This window comes from Echiichthys vipera, assembly GCF_963691815.1.
Source record: "Echiichthys vipera genome assembly, contig: SCAFFOLD_99, whole genome shotgun sequence".
Taxonomy (NCBI): domain Eukaryota; kingdom Metazoa; phylum Chordata; class Actinopteri; order Perciformes; family Trachinidae; genus Echiichthys; species Echiichthys vipera.
Genome location: NW_028154828.1, coordinates 12,731 through 30,000, shown reverse-complemented (window position 1 = coordinate 30,000; position 17,270 = coordinate 12,731). Strand labels below are relative to the sequence as shown.

At 46.6% G+C, this 17,270-nt stretch overlaps 1 protein-coding gene across 1 annotated transcript in view; it reads right to left on the bottom strand.

The window, feature by feature from the left end:
• The window catches only part of LOC310966330 (galanin receptor type 1-like), a gene marked incomplete at both ends in the record, with an annotated part of 17,798 nt that extends 965 nt beyond the window's left edge, over positions 1 to 16,833 (bottom strand). Inside the window, 2 exons of the mRNA XM_083940909.1 lie at positions 4,654 to 4,719; positions 16,150 to 16,833. Coding sequence (XP_083797035.1) covers positions 4,654 to 4,719; positions 16,150 to 16,833 — 750 coding nt within the window. The remainder of the gene's footprint in view (positions 1 to 4,653; positions 4,720 to 16,149) is intronic.
• Positions 16,834 to 17,270: the final 437 nt, after the last annotated feature.

Sequence of the window (17,270 nt, the reverse complement as noted above, 5' to 3'; positions counted from 1 at the left end):
GACTTGAACCGTGACGGATCCTGAACCCTGAGGGACTTGAACCGTGACGGATCGTGGCGCAGCAGAAGTTTCTCTGAGGGTTTCATGTAAAAACACGAGGGAACGTCCTCGGGCTTGTTTACGTTTGTGTAAATAAAGTTTGAACAAACACCTGTGGACAAAACTCGTGCTGCGTTCACTGACACCTCTACAGAGACTCGTGCTGCGTTCACTGACACCTCTACAGAGACTCGTGCTGCGTTCACTGACACCTCTACAGAGACTCGTGCTGCGTTCACTGACACATCTACAGAGACTCGTGCTGCGTTCACTGACACCTCTACAGAGACTCATGCTGCGTTCACTGACACCTCACATCTACAGAGACTCGTGCTGCGTTCACTGACACCTCACATCTACAGAGACTCGTGCTGCGTTCACTGACACCTCTACAGAGACTGGTGCTGCGTTCACTGACACATCTACAGAGACTCGTGCTGCGTTCACTGACACATCTACAGAGACTCGTGCTGCGTTCACTGACACATCTACAGAGACTCGTGCTGCGTTCACTGACACTTCACATCCACAGAGACTCGTGCTGCGTTCACTGACACCTCTACAGAGACTCGTGCTGCGTTCACTGACACTTCACATCCACAGAGACTCGTGCTGCGTTCACTGACATCTACAGAGACTCGTGCTGCGTTCACTGACACTTCGCATCTACAGAGACTCGTGCTGCGTTCACTGACACCTCACATCTACAGAGACTCGTGCTGCGTTCACTGACACATCTACAGAGACTCGTGCTGCGTTCACTGACACTTCGCATCTACAGAGACTCGTGCTGCGTTCACTGACACCTCTACAGAGACTCGTGCTGCGTTCACTGACACATCTACAGAGACTCGTGCTGCGTTCACTGACACCTCTACAGAGACTCGTGCTGCGTTCACTGACACATCTACAGAGACTCGTGCTGCGTTCACTGACACCTCACATCTACAGAGACTCGTGCTGCGTTCACTGACACCTCTACAGAGACTCGTGCTGCGTTCACTGACACCTCTACAGAGACTCGTGCTGCGTTCACTGACACATCTACAGAGACTCGTGCTGCGTTCACTGACACATCACATCTACAGAGACTCGTGCTGCGTTCACTGACACCTCTACAGAGACTCGTGCTGCGTTCACTGACACATCTACACAGACTCGTGCTGCGTTCACTGACACCTCTACAGAGACTCGTGCTGCGTTCACTGACACCTCTACAGAGACTCGTGCTGCGTTCACTGACACCTCTACAGAGACTCGTGCTGCGTTCACTGACACATCTACAGAGACTCGTGCTGTGTTCACTGACACCTCACATCTACAGAGACTCGTGCTGCGTTCACTGACACCTCTACAGAGACTCGTGCTGCGTTCACTGACACCTCTACAGAGACTCGTGCTGCGTTCACTGACACATCTACAGAGACTCGTGCTGCGTTCACTGACACATCACATCTACAGAGACTCGTGCTGCGTTCACTGACACTTCACATCTACAGAGAGACTCGTGCTGCGTTCACTGACACCTCTACAGAGACTCGTGCTGCGTTCACTGACACATCTACACAGACTCGTGCTGCGTTCACTGACACCTCTACAGAGACTCGTGCTGCGTTCACTGACACCTCTACAGAGACTCGTGCTGCGTTCACTGACACCTCTACAGAGACTCGTGCTGCGTTCACTGACACATCTACAGAGACTCGTGCTGTGTTCACTGACACCTCACATCTACAGAGACTCGTGCTGCGTTCACTGACACCTCTACAGAGACTCGTGCTGCGTTCACTGACACCTCTACAGAGACTCGTGCTGCGTTCACTGACACCTCACATCCACAGAGACTCGTGCTGCGTTCACTGACAAATCTACAGAGACTCGTGCTGCGTTCACTGACACATCTACAGAGACTCGTGCTGCGTTCACAGACACATCTACAGAGACTCGTGCTGCGTTCACTGACACCTCACATCTACAGAGACTCGTGCTGCGTTCACTGACACCTCACATCTACAGAGACTCGTGCTGCGTTCACTGACACTTCTACAGAGACTCGTGCTGCGTTCACTGACACTTCTACAGAGACTCGTGCTGCGTTCACTGACACATCTACAGAGACTCGTGCTGCGTTCACTGACACATCTACACAGACTCGTGCTGCGTTCACTGACACCTCTACAGAGACTCGTGCTGCGTTCACTGACACCTCTACAGAGACTCGTGCTGCGTTCACTGACACCTCTACAGAGACTCGTGCTGCGTTCACTGACACTTCACATCTACAGAGACTCGTGCTGCGTTCACTGACACATCTACAGAGACTCGTGCTGCGTTCACTGACACATCTACAGAGACTCGTGCTGTGTTCACTGACACCTCACATCTACAGAGACTCGTGCTGCGTTCACTGACACCTCTACAGAGACTTGTGCTGCGTTCACTGACACCTCTACAGAGACTCGTGCTGCGTTCACTGACACCTCACATCCACAGAGACTCGTGCTGCGTTCACTGACACCTCTACAGAGACTCGTGCTGCGTTCACTGACAAATCTACAGAGACTCGTGCTGCGTTCACTGACACATCTACAGAGACTCGTGCTGCGTTCACAGACACATCTACAGAGACTCGTGCTGCGTTCACTGACACCTCACATCCACAGAGACTCGTGCTGCGTTCACTGACACATCTACAGAGACTCGTGCTGCGTTCACTGACACATCTACAGAGACTCGTGCTGCGTTCACTGACACCTCACATCCACAGAGACTCGTGCTGCGTTCACTGACACCTCTACAGAGACTCGTGCTGCGTTCACTGACACATCTACAGAGACTGGTGCTGCGTTCACTGACACATCTACAGAGACTCGTGCTGCGTTCACTGACACATCTACAGAGACTCGTGCTGCGTTCACTGACACCTCTACAGAGACTCTTGCTGCGTTCACTGACACATCTACAGAGACTCGTGCTGCGTTCACTGACACATCTACAGAGACTCGTGCTGCGTTCACTGACACCTCTACAGAGACTCTTGCTGCGTTCACTGACACATCTACAGAGACTCGTGCTGCGTTCACTGACACATCTACAGAGACTGGTGCTGCGTTCACTGACACATCTACAGAGACTGGTGCTGCGTTCACTGACACATCTACAGAGACTCGTGCTGCGTTCACTGACACATCTACAGAGACTCGTGCTGCGTTCACTGACACTTCACATCTACAGAGATTCGTGCTGCGTTCACTGACACATCTACAGAGACTCGTGCTGCGTTCACTGACACCTCACATCTACAGAGACTCGTGCTGCGTTCACTGTCACATCTACAGAGACTCGTGCTGCGTTCACTGACACATCTACAGAGACTCGTGCTGCGTTCACTGACACATCTACAGAGACTCGTGCTGCGTTCACTGACACCTCTACAGAGACTCGTGCTGCGTTCACTGACACATCTACAGAGACTCGTGCTGCATTCACTGACACATCTACAGAGACTCGTGCTGCGTTCACTGACACATCTACAGAGACTCGTGCTGCGTTCACTGACACATCTACAGAGACTCGTGCTGCGTTCACTGACACATCTACAGAGACTCGTGCTGCGTTCACTGACTGAGGGTGAGCGGGTTCATGCTCGCCTGATAGAAGGAGCCGTTGCGCTCAGACGAGCATGGTTTCCTGCGCCCTGACAGAAAGAGTGTGAGCAGCGGGTGAAATCACGGCGGTGGTTAATCATTAAAGTGGCGTCGGGCCGAGTCGCATCAGTTTGCTCAGGTTATTAAAAAGCTGGTTATCAGCTGCTTCTGCTATAAACGTCTTAATAAAGTCCGTAACGTTTCCACGGAGCGTCCGCTGTGAACCCTCATTCTTCATCCCGCTGTCTAAATATTTACCCAGCAGCCTTTGCAGCGGCCGGACGTCTGCTCAGCGTCAGCGGAGCCGCCGGAGGAAGAGTCCGGATCACAGAACGCAAACGTTTGTCTACGTTATGATAAAGTAAAGTTTTCTAAGAGGGGCCTTTGACGCGGGAGCTGGAAATTCCCCGCGTGTTGTGTTCAAGTGCGTTCGTCGGACGCACAGATCCCCGTCACACACGTGACGAAGCGTCGTGCGTCTCGCTCCACGAGTCCTGACTGACGCTCGGCGCTCTGGTGCTCATCTGTCTGTTTAATGTGACCTGACACCCTTTCAAAATAAGACTTCCTGTTCCAAACAAACAGAACCAAGGTCCGAACATGTGAAGGATCAGGATCAGGACCAGGATCAGGATCAGGGTCAGGACCAGGATCAGGATCAGGATCAGGACCAGGATCAGGATCAGGATCAGGACCAGGACCAGGATCAGGATCAGGATCAGGGTCAGGACCAGGATCAGGATCAGGATCAGGATCAGGATCAGGACCAGGACCAGGATCAGGATCAGGATCAGGATCAGGATCAGGACCAGGACCAGGATCAGGATCAGGATCAGGATCAGGACCAGGATCAGGATCAGGGACCAGGACAGACACCAGGACAGAGAACAGGACAGATACCAGGACAGGGACCAGGACAGGGACCAGGACAGGGACCAGGACAGGGACCAGGACCGGGGGGAGTCACCTTTCGTTTGGAGCGGGTCGATCTGTTCGACTTGTTCTTCAACTTTTTATGAAGATGAAACAAAACCTGAAAAACACAAAAGAGAGACAGGAAGTCAGGAAACGACGACAACAACAACAACAACAACAACAACAACGACAACACACACATATATATGTGTGTGTGTGTGTGTGTGTGTGTGTGTGTGTGTGTGTGTGTGCGTGTGTGTGTGTCTGTGTGTGTGTGTGTGTGTGTGTGTGTGTGCGTGTGTGTGTGTGTGTGTGTGTGTGTGTGTGTGTGTGCAGCTGACCCGGGGAGACCTGAACCTTGGCACCTGAGTCTCTGCAGACGTGTTTTATTGTGAACCAACACGAGTTTTTATGACCATCAGGACTTTGTGTGTTTGGCCCTTTGATCCCTCAGCTCAGTTATTAATCTGTGTTTCTCCTGAACCTGTTAAAGTGAACTCTAGGAGCATAAAGTGTCCTCTAGGAGCCTAAACGTGTCCTCTAGGAACATAAACGTGTCCTCTAGGAGCATAAACGTGTGTTAAAGTGTCCTCTAGGAGCATAAACGTGTGCTAAAGTGTCCTCTAGGAGCCTAAACGTGTGTTAAAGTGTCCTCTAGGAGCATAAACGTGTGTTAAAGTGTCCTCTAGGAGCATAAATGTGTGTTAAAGTGTCCTCTAGGAGCATAAACGTGTGTTAAAGTGTCCTCTAGGAGCATAAACGTGTGTTAAAGTGTCCTCTAGGAGCATAAACGTGTGTTAAAGTGTCCTCTAGGAGCATAAACGTGTGTTAAAGTGTCCTCTAGGAGCATAAACGTGTGTTAAAGTGTCCTCTAGGAGCATAAACGTGTGCTAAAGTGTCCTCTAGGAGCATAAACGTGTGTTAAAGTGTCCTCTAGGAGCATAAACGTGTGTTAAAGTGTCCTCTAGGAGCATAAACGTGTGTTAAAGTGTCCTCTAGGAGCATAAACGTGTGTTAAAGTGTCCTCTAGGAGCATAAACGTGTGTTAAAGTGTCCTCTAGGAGCCTAAACGTGTGTTAAAGTGTCCTCTAGGAGCATAAACGTGTGCTAAAGTGTCCTCTAGGAGCATAAACGTGTGTTAAAGTGTCCTCTAGGAGCATAAACGTGTGTTAAAGTGTCCTCTAGGAGCATAAACGTGTGCTAAAGTGTCCTCTAGGAGCATAAACGTGTGTTAAAGTGTCCTCTAGGAGCATAAACGTGTGTTAAAGTGTCCTCTAGGAGCATAAACGTGTGCTAAAGTGTCCTCTAGGAGCATAAACGTATGTATTAAAGTGTCCTCTAGGAGCATAAACGTGTGCTAAAGTGTCCTCTAGGAGCATAAACGTGTTAAAGTGTCCTCTAGGAGCATAAACGTGTGTTAAAGTGTCCTCTAGGAGCATAAACGTGTGTTAAAGTGTCCTCTAGGAGCATAAACGTGTGTTAAAGTGTCCTCTAGGAGCATAAACGTGTGTTAAAGTGTCCTCTAGGAGCATAAACGTGTTAAAGTGTCCTCTAGGAGCATAAACGTGTGTTAAAGTGTCCTCTAGGAGCATAAACGTGTGTTAAAGTGTCCTCTAGGAGCATAAACGTGTGTTAAAGTGTCCTCTAGGAGCATAAACGTGTGTTAAAGTGTCCTCTAGGAGCATAAACGTGTGTTAAAGTGTCCTATAGGAGCCTAAAAGTGTCCTCTAGGAGCATAAACGTGTGCTAAAGTGTCCTCTAGGAGCATAAACGTGTGTTAAAGTGTCCTCTAGGAGCATAAACGTGTGTTAAAGTGTCCTCTAGGAGCATAAACGTGTTAAAGTGTCCTCTAGGAGCATAAACGTGTGTTAAAGTGTCCTCTAGGAGCCTAAACGTGTGCTAAAGTGTCCTCTAGGAGCATAAACGTGTGTTAAAGTGTCCTCTAGGAGCATAAACGTGTTAAAGTGTCCTCTAGGAGCATAAACGTGTGTTAAAGTGTCCTCTAGGAGCATAAACGTGTTAAAGTGTCCTCTAGGAGCATAAACGTGTGTTAAAGTGTCCTCTAGGAGCATAAACGTGTGTTAAAGTGTCCTCTAGGAGCCTAAAAGTGTGTTAAAGTGTCCTCTAGGAGCATAAACGTGTGTTAAAGTGTCCTATAGGAGCCTAAAAGTGTGTTAAAGTGTTCTCTAGGAGCATAAACGTGTGTTAAAGTGTCCTCTAGGAGCCTAAAAGTGTCCTCTAGGAGCATAAACGTGTGCTAAAGTGTCCTCTAGGAGCATAAACGTGTGTTAAAGTGTCCTCTAGGAGCCTAAAAGTGTGTTAAAGTGTTCTCTAGGAGCATAAACGTGTGTTAAAGTGTCCTCTAGGAGCATAAACGTGTGTTAAAGTGTCCTCTAGGAGCCTAAAAGTGTGTTAAAGTGTCCTCTAGGAGCATAAACGTGTGTTAAAATTTCCTCTAGGAGCATAAACGTGTGCTAAAGTGTCCTCTAGGAGCATAAACGTGTGTTAAAGTGTCCTCTAGGAGCATAAACGTGTGCTAAAGTGTCCTCTAGGAGCATAAACGTGTGTTAAAGTGTCCTCTAGGAGCATAAACGTGTGTTAAAGTGTCCTCTAGGAGCATAAACGTGTGCTAAAGTGTCCTCTAGGAGCATAAACGTGTGTTAAAGTGTCCTCTAGGAGCATAAACGTGTGTTAAAGTGTCCTCTAGGAGCATAAACGTTTGCTAAAGTGTCCTCTAGGAGCATAAACGTGTGCTAAAGTGTCCTCTAGGAGCATAAACGTGTGCTAAAGTGTCCTCTAGGAGCATAAACGTGTGTTAAAGTGTCCTCTAGGAGAATAAACGTGTGTTAAAGTGTCCTCTAGGAGCATAAACGTGTGTTAAAGTTTCCTCTAGGAGCATAAACGTGTGCTAAAGTGTCCTCTAGGAGCATAAACGTTTGCTAAAGTGTCCTCTAGGAGCATAAACGTGTGCTAAAGTGTCCTCTAGGAACATAAACGTGTGTTAAAGTGTCCTCTAGGAGCATAACCGTGTGTTAAAGTGTCCTCTAGGAGCATAAACGTGTGTTAAAGTTTCCTCTAGGAGCATAAACGTGTGCTAAAGTGTCCTCTAGGAGCATAAACGTGTGTTAAAGTGTCCTCTAGGAGCCTAAAAGTGTCCTCTAGGAGCATAAACGTGTGCTAAAGTGTCCTCTAGGAGCATAAACGTGTGTTAAAGTGTCCTCTAGGAGCCTAAAAGTGTGTTAAAGTGTTCTCTAGGAGCATAAACGTGTGTTAAAGTGTCCTCTAGGAGCATAAACGTGTGTTAAAGTGTCCTCTAGGAGCCTAAAAGTGTGTTAAAGTGTCCTCTAGGAGCATAAACGTGTGTTAAAATTTCCTCTAGGAGCATAAACGTGTGCTAAAGTGTCCTCTAGGAGCATAAACGTGTGTTAAAGTGTCCTCTAGGAGCATAAACGTGTGCTAAAGTGTCCTCTAGGAGCATAAACGTGTGTTAAAGTGTCCTCTAGGAGCATAAACGTGTGTTAAAGTGTCCTCTAGGAGCATAAACGTGTGCTAAAGTGTCCTCTAGGAGCATAAACGTGTGTTAAAGTGTCCTCTAGGAGCATAAACGTGTGTTAAAGTGTCCTCTAGGAGCATAAACGTTTGCTAAAGTGTCCTCTAGGAGCATAAACGTGTGCTAAAGTGTCCTCTAGGAACATAAACGTGTGTTAAAGTGTCCTCTAGGAGAATAAACGTGTGTTAAAGTGTCCTCTAGGAGCATAAACGTGTGTTAAAGTTTCCTCTAGGAGCATAAACGTGTGCTAAAGTGTCCTCTAGGAGCATAAACGTTTGCTAAAGTGTCCTCTAGGAGCATAAACGTGTGCTAAAGTGTCCTCTAGGAACATAAACGTGTGTTAAAGTGTCCTCTAGGAGCATAACCGTGTGTTAAAGTGTCCTCTAGGAGCATAAACGTGTGTTAAAGTGTCCTCTAGGAGCATAAACGTGTGCTAAAGTGTCCTCTAGGAGCATAAACGTGTGCTAAAGTGTCCTCTAGGAGCATAAACCTGTGCTAAAGTGTCCTCTAGGAGCATAAACGTGTGCTAAAGTGTCCTCTAGGAGCATAAACGTGTGCTAAAGTGTCCTCTAGGAGCATAAACGTGTGTTAAAGTGTCCTCTAGGAGCATAAACGTGTGTTAAAGTTTCCTCTAGGAGCATAAACGTGTGCTAAAGTGTCCTCTAGGAGCATAAACGTGTGCTAAAGTGTCCTCTAGGAGCATAAACGTGTGCTAAAGTGTCCTCTAGGAGCATAAACGTGTGTTAAAGTGTCCTCTAGGAGCATAAACGTGTGTTAAAGTGTCCTCTAGGAGCCTAAAAGTGTGTTAAAGTGTTCTCTAGGAGCATAAACGTGTGTTAAAGTGTCCTCTAGGAGCATAAACGTGTGTTAAAGTGTCCTCTAGGAGCATAAACGTGTGTTAAAGTTTCCTCTAGGAGCATAAACGTGTGCTAAAGTGTCCTCTAGGAGCATAAACGTGTGCTAAAGTGTCCTCTAGGAGCATAAACGTGTGCTAAAGTGTCCTCTAGGAGCATAAACGTGTGTTAAAGTGTCCTCTAGGAGCATAAACGTGTGCTAAAGTGTCCTCTAGGAGCATAAACGTGTGTTAAAGTGTCCTCTAGGAGCATAAACGTGTGTTAAAGTGTCCTCTAGGAGCATAAAAGTGTGTTAAAGTGTCCTCTAGGAGCATAAACGTGTGTTAAAGTTTCCTCTAGGAGCATAAACGTGTGCTAAAGTGTCCTCTAGGAGCATAAACGTGTGCTAAAGTGTCCTCTAGGAGCCTAAACGCGTGTTAAAGTGTCCTCTAGGAGCATAAACGTGTGCTAAAGTGTCCTCTAGGAGCATAAACGTGTGCTAAAGTGTCCTCTAGGAGCATAAACGTATGTATTAAAGTGTCCTCTAGGAGCATAAACGTGTGCTAAAGTGTCCTCTAGGAGCATAAACGTGTGTATTAAAGTGTCCTCTAGGAGCATAAACGTGTGTTAAAGTGTCCTCTAGGAGCATAAACGTGTGTTAAAGTGTCCTCTAGGAGCCTAAAAGTGTGTTAAAGTGTCCTCTAGGAGCATAAACGTGTGTTAAAGTTTCCTCTAGGAGCATAAACGTGTGCTAAAGTGTCCTCTAGGAGCATAAACGTGTGCTAAAGTGTCCTCTAGGAGCCTAAACGTGTGTTAAAGTGTCCTCTAGGAGCATAAACGTGTGCTAAAGTGTCCTCTAGGAGCATAAACGTGTGCTAAAGTGTCCTCTAGGAGCATAAACGTATGTATTAAAGTGTCCTCTAGGAGCATAAACGTGTGCTAAAGTGTCCTCTAGGAGCATAAACGTGTGTATTAAAGTGTCCTCTAGGAGCATAAACGTGTGTTAAAGTGTCCTCTAGGAGCATAAACGTGTGTTAAAGTGTCCTCTAGGAGCATAAACGTGTGTTAAAGTGTCCTCTAGGAGCATAAACGTGTGCTAAAGTGTCCTCTAGGAGCATAAACGTGTGTTAAAGTGTCCTCTAGGAGCATAAATGTGTGCTAAAGTGTCCTCTAGGAGCATAAATGTGTGTTAAAGTGTCCTCTAGGAGCATAAACGTGTGCTAAAGTGTCCTCTAGGAGCATAAACGTGTGTTAAAGTGTCCTCTAGGAGCATAAACGTGTGTCAAAGTGTCCTCTAGGAGCATAAACGTGTGTTAAAGTGTCCTCTAGGAGCATAAACGTGTGTTAAAGTGTCCTCTAGGAGCATAAACGTGTGCTAAAGTGTCCTCTAGGAGCATAAACGTGTGCTAAAGTGTCCTCTAGGAGCATAAACGTGTGTTAAAGTGTCCTCTAGGAGCATAAACGTGTGCTAAAGTGTCCTCTAGGAACATAAACGTGTGTTAAAGTGTCCTCTAGGAGCATAAACGTGTGTTAAAGTGTCCTCTAGGAGCATAAACGTGTGTTAAAGTGTCCTCTAGGAGCATAAACGTGTGTTAAAGTGTCCTCTAGGAGCATAAACGTGTGTTAAAGTGTCCTCTAGGAGCATAAACGTGTGCTAAAGTGTCCTCTAGGAGCCTAAACGTGTGTTAACGTGTCCTCTAGGAGCATAAACGTGTGCTAAAGTGTCCTCTAGGAGCATAAACGTGTGTTAAAGTGTCCTCTAGGAGCATAAACGTGTGTTAAAGTGTCCTCTAGGAGCATAAACGTGTGCTAAAGTGTCCTCTAGGAGCATAAACGTGTGTTAAAGTGTCCTCTAGGAGCATAAACGTGTGTTAAAGTGTCCTCTAGGAGCATAAACGTGTGCTAAAGTGTCCTCTAGGAGCATAAACGTATGTATTAAAGTGTCCTCTAGGAGCATAAACGTGTGCTAAAGTGTCCTCTAGGAGCATAAACGTGTTAAAGTGTCCTCTAGGAGCATAAACGTGTGTTAAAGTGTCCTCTAGGAGCATAAACGTGTGTTAAAGTGTCCTCTAGGAGCATAAACGTGTTAAAGTGTCCTCTAGGAGCATAAACGTGTGTTAAAGTGTCCTCTAGGAGCATAAACGTGTGTTAAAGTGTCCTCTAGGAGCATAAACGTGTGTTAAAGTGTCCTCTAGGAGCATAAACGTGTGTTAAAGTGTCCTCTAGGAGCATAAACGTGTGTTAAAGTGTCCTATAGGAGCCTAAAAGTGTCCTCTAGGAGCATAAACGTGTGCTAAAGTGTCCTCTAGGAGCATAAACGTGTGTTAAAGTGTCCTCTAGGAGCATAAACGTGTGTTAAAGTGTCCTCTAGGAGCATAAACGTGTTAAAGTGTCCTCTAGGAGCATAAACGTGTGTTAAAGTGTCCTCTAGGAGCCTAAACGTGTGCTAAAGTGTCCTCTAGGAGCATAAACGTGTGTTAAAGTGTCCTCTAGGAGCATAAACGTGTTAAAGTGTCCTCTAGGAGCATAAACGTGTGTTAAAGTGTCCTCTAGGAGCATAAACGTGTGTTAAAGTGTCCTCTAGGAGCATAAACGTGTTAAAGTGTCCTCTAGGAGCATAAACGTGTGTTAAAGTGTCCTCTAGGAGCATAAACGTGTGTTAAAGTGTCCTCTAGGAGCATAAACGTGTGTTAAAGTGTCCTCTAGGAGCCTAAAAGTGTGTTAAAGTGTCCTCTAGGAGCATAAACGTGTGTTAAAGTGTCCTATAGGAGCCTAAAAGTGTGTTAAAGTGTTCTCTAGGAGCATAAACGTGTGTTAAAGTGTCCTCTAGGAGCCTAAAAGTGTCCTCTAGGAGCATAAACGTGTGCTAAAGTGTCCTCTAGGAGCATAAACGTGTGTTAAAGTGTCCTCTAGGAGCCTAAAAGTGTGTTAAAGTGTTCTCTAGGAGCATAAACGTGTGTTAAAGTGTCCTCTAGGAGCATAAACGTGTGTTAAAGTGTCCTCTAGGAGCCTAAAAGTGTGTTAAAGTGTCCTCTAGGAGCATAAACGTGTGTTAAAGTTTCCTCTAGGAGCATAAACGTGTGCTAAAGTGTCCTCTAGGAGCATAAACGTGTGTTAAAGTGTCCTCTAGGAGCATAAACGTGTGCTAAAGTGTCCTCTAGGAGCATAAACGTGTGTTAAAGTGTCCTCTAGGAGCATAAACGTGTGTTAAAGTGTCCTCTAGGAGCATAAACGTGTGCTAAAGTGTCCTCTAGGAGCATAAACGTGTGTTAAAGTTTCCTCTAGGAGCATAAACGTGTGCTAAAGTGTCCTCTAGGAGCATAAACGTGTGCTAAAGTGTCCTCTAGGAGCATAAACCTGTGCTAAAGTGTCCTCTAGGAGCATAAACGTGTGCTAAAGTGTCCTCTAGGAGCATAAACGTGTGCTAAAGTGTCCTCTAGGAGCATAAACGTGTGTTAAAGTGTCCTCTAGGAGCATAAACGTGTGTTAAAGTTTCCTCTAGGAGCATAAACGTGTGCTAAAGTGTCCTCTAGGAGCATAAACGTGTGCTAAAGTGTCCTCTAGGAGTATAAACGTGTGCTAAAGTGTCCTCTAGGAGCATAAACGTGTGTTAAAGTGTCCTCTAGGAGCATAAACGTGTGTTAAAGTGTCCTCTAGGAGCCTAAAAGTGTGTTAAAGTGTTCTCTAGGAGCATAAACGTGTGTTAAAGTGTCCTCTAGGAGCATAAACGTGTGCTAAAGTGTCCTCTAGGAGCATAAACGTGTGTTAAAGTGTCCTCTAGGAGCATAAACGTGTGTTAAAGTGTCCTCTAGGAGCCTAAAAGTGTATTAAAGTGTCCTCTAGGAGCATAAACGTGTGTTAAAGTTTCCTCTAGGAGCATAAACGTGTGCTAAAGTGTCCTCTAGGAGCATAAACGTGTGCTAAAGTGTCCTCTAGGAGCATAAACGTGTGTTAAAGTGTCCTCTAGGAGCATAAACGTGTGCTAAAGTGTCCTCTAGGAGCATAAACGTGTGTTAAAGTGTCCTCTAGGAGCCTAAAAGTGTGTTAAAGTGTCCTCTAGGAGCATAAACGTGTGTTAAAGTTTCCTCTAGGAGCATAAACGTGTGCTAAAGTGTCCTCTAGGAGCATAAACGTGTGCTAAAGTGTCCTCTAGGAGCCTAAACGTGTGTTAAAGTGTCCTCTAGGAGCATAAACGTGTGCTAAAGTGTCCTCTAGGAGCATAAACGTGTGCTAAAGTGTCCTCTAGGAGCATAAACGTATGTATTAAAGTGTCCTCTAGGAGCATAAACGTGTGCTAAAGTGTCCTCTAGGAGCATAAACGTGTGTATTAAAGTGTCCTCTAGGAGCATAAACGTGTGTTAAAGTGTCCTCTAGGAGCATAAACGTGTGTTAAAGTGTTCTCTAGGAGCATAAACGTGTGTTAAAGTTTCCTCTAAGAGCATAAACGTGTGCTAAAGTGTCCTCTAGGAGCCTAAACGTGTGTTAAAGTGTCCTCTAGGAGCATAAACGTGTGCTAAAGTGTCCTCTAGGAGCATAAACGTGTGCTAAAGTGTCCTCTAGGAGCATAAACGTATGTATTAAAGTGTCCTCTAGGAGCATAAACGTGTGCTAAAGTGTCCTCTAGGAGCATAAACGTGTGTATTAAAGTGTCCTCTAGGAGCATAAACGTGTGTTAAAGTGTCCTCTAGGAGCATAAACGTGTGTTAAAGTGTCCTCTAGGAGCATAAACGTGTGTTAAAGTGTCCTCTAGGAGCATAAACGTGTGCTAAAGTGTCCTCTAGGAGCATAAACGTGTGCTAAAGTGTCCTCTAGGAGCATAAACGTGTGTTAAAGTGTCCTCTAGGAGCATAAACGTGTGTTAAAGTGTCCTCTAGGAGCATAAACGTGTGCTAAAGTGTCCTCTAGGAGCATAAACGTGTGTTAAAGTGTCCTCTAGGAGCATAAACGTGTGCTAAAGTGTCCTCTAGGAACATAAACGTGTGTTAAAGTGTCCTCTAGGAGCATAAACGTGTGTTAAAGTGTCCTCTAGGAGCATAAACGTGTGCTAAAGTGTCCTCTAGGAGCATAAACGTGTGTTAAAGTGTCCTCTAGGAGCATAAACGTGTGTTAAAGTGTCCTCTAGGAGCATAAACGTGTGCTAAAGTGTCCTCTAGGAGCATAAACGTGTGCTAAAGTGTCCTCTAGGAGCATAAACGTGTGTTAAAGTGTCCTCTAGGAGCATAAACGTGTGCTAAAGTGTCCTCTAGGAGCATAAACGTGTGTTAAAGTGTCCTCTAGGAGCATAAACGTGTGTTAAAGTGTCCTCTAGGAGCATAAACGTGTGTTAAAGTGTCCTCTAGGAGCATAAACGTGTGTTAAAGTGTCCTCTAGGAGCATAAACATGTGCTAAAGTGTCCTCTAGGAGCATAAACGTGTGCTAAAGTGTCCTCTAGGAGCCTAAACGTGTGTTAAAGTGTCCTCTAGGAGCATAAACATGTGCTAAAGTGTCCTCTAGGAGCATAAACGTGTGTTAAAGTGTCCTCTAGGAGCATAAACGTGTGTTAAAGTGTCCTCTAGGAGCCTAAACGTGTGTTAAAGTGTCCTCTAGGAGCATAAACGTGTGCTAAAGTGTCCTCTAGGAGCATAAAAGTGTGTTAAAGTGTCCTCTAGGAGCATAAACGTGTGTTAAAGTGTCCTCTAGGAGCATAAACGTGTGCTAAAGTGTCCTCTAGGAGCATAAACGTGTGCTAAAGTGTCCTCTAGGAGCATAAACGTGTGCTAAAGTGTCCTCTAGGAGCCTAAACGTGTGTTAAAGTGTCCTCTAGGAGCATAAACATGTGCTAAAGTGTCCTCTAGGAGCATAAACGTGTGCTAAAGTGTCCTCTAGGAGCCTAAACGTGTGTTAAAGTGTCCTCTAGGAGCCTAAACGTGTGTTAAAGTGTCCTCTAGGAGCATAAACGTGTGCTAAAGTGTCCTCTAGGAGCATAAACGTGTGTTAAAGTGTCCTCTAGGAGCATAAAAGTGTGTTAAAGTGTCCTCTAGGAGCATAAACGTGTGTTAAAGTGTCCTCTAGGAGCATAAACCTGTGTTAAAGTGTCCTCTAGGAGCATAAACGTGTGTTAAAGTGTCCTCTAGGAGCATAAACGTGTGTTAAAGTGTCCTCTAGGAGCATAAACGTGTGTTAAAGTGTCCTCTAGGAGCATAAACGTGTGCTAAAGTGTCCTCTAGGAGCATAAACGTGTGTTAAAGTGTGCTCTAGGAGCATAAACGTGTGTTAAAGTGTCCTCTAGGAGCATAAACGTGTGCTAAAGTGTTCTCTAGGAGCATAAACGTGTGCTAAAGTGTCCTCTAGGAGCATAAACGTGTGCTAAAGTGTCCTCTAGGAGCATAAACGTGTGCTAAAGTGTCCTCTAGGAGCATAAACGTGTGCTAAAGTGTCCTCTAGGAGCATAAACGTGTGTTAAAGTGTCCTCTAGGGGCATAAACGTGTGTTAAAGTGTCCTCTAGGAGCATAAACGTGTGTTAAAGTGTCCTCTAGGAGCATAAACGTGTGTTAAAGTGTCCTCTAGGAGCATAAACGTGTGTTAAAGTGTCCTCTAGGAGCATAAACGTGTGTTAAAGTGTCCTCTAGGAGCATAAACGTGTGCTAAAGTGTCCTCTAGGAGCATAAACGTGTGTTAAAGTTTCCTCTAGGAGCATAAACGTGTGCTAAAGTGTCCTCTAGGAGCATAAACGTGTGTTAAAGTGTCCTCTAGGAGCATAAACGTGTGTTAAAGTGTCCTCTAGGAGCATAAACGTGTGTTAAAGTGCCCTTTTTTCCTTTTCGCCCCTGCCCCTCAAAACCTCTGTGCACACCCCTGGTGCAGCAGGGTCCAGGTTTAGCACTGACCCTGGTGCAGCAGGGTCCAGGCTTAGCACTGACCCTGGTGCAGCAGGGTCCAGGTTAAGGACTGACCCTGGTGCAGCAGGGTCCAGGTTTTGGACTGACCCTGGTGCAGCAGGGTCCAGGTTTAGCACTGACCCTGGTGCAGCAGGGTCCAGGTTTAGCACTGACCCTGGTGCAGCTGGGTCCAGGTTTAGCACTGACCCTGGTGCAGCAGGGTCCAGGTTTAGCACTGACCCTGGTGCAGCAGGGTCCAGGTTTAGCACTGACCCTGGTGCAGCAGGGTCCAGGTTTAGCACTGACCCGGGTGTAGCAGCAGCTGATGAGCAGCAGCGGCAGCAGGTACCCCATCAGCAGGACCGTGACCCTGTAGGCTCGCCTGGAGGCTCCGGACCACTGCTCCCAGCAGAAGGTGCTGTTGGGGGCGGTGTGGTGCCCGGTGAGGACCTGGTGCTGGGCCACCGGCACCGAGACCACCACGGACAGAGTCCAGACCGCGCACACTCCGGCCAGTGCGTTCCTGCGGCTCCGGGCGCACGGAGACCTGTTGGAGCGCACCACGGCGATGTAGCGGTCCGCGGACATGAGCACCAGCGTGAAGACGCTCACCAGCATGCAGACGGAGGACAGGAAGTGCCCGCAGCTGCAGAGGAAGGACCCGAACACCCACTGCGGCAGCGAGTAGATGGTGGCCTGGAACGGGACGCAGAAGAGGAGGAAGAGCAGGTCCGCCGCGCTCAGGTTCAGGATGAAGACGTTGGTCGGGCTCCCGGAGCGGCTCCGGGCTGCTGCGCCGCCGCTGGACCTCGCCCTCCCGATCACCACCATCACCAGACAGTTGCCCACGACCCCCAGGACGAAGATGAACCCGAAGACCACCGGCACGACCACCGCCTCCGCCCCGGGGCCGGAGCCGCCGTCCGCCGCAGACCGGTTGGACTCCGGGGGCTCAGCCCAGCAGGAGGACTCGTTTCCCGGCTGCAGCATGTCGGAGCTCCGCGGGTTAGAGCTGGAGGAGGAGCGGGTCCATGATCCGGATCAGAGTCCGGACTCCGCAGACTCAGACTGCGCGAGCCACAGGTGGACTGTTTCCGGTCAGAGGATTTCAAAGTAAAACCACTTCACTGACTTTTTCTCTTTCTTTTTGATGTTTAATACAATTTAATATTTTCTGTCTGTCTTTGTGTTTAATCATTTATTTATGCAACTGTTTAAATATTCATATATGATTAATATCTATTATATATATATAAATATATATAGATATTATTAATATTATTATTATTGTTATTATTATAATCAGTATTTTAATTATTATTTAAATATTATTAATATTCCTGTAAACAATTTTACCACCGTCAGGTTTTTATAAAACTGCTGATCACAATAAAACAAGTCCTGCTGCTCTGAGTCCTGCTGCCCTG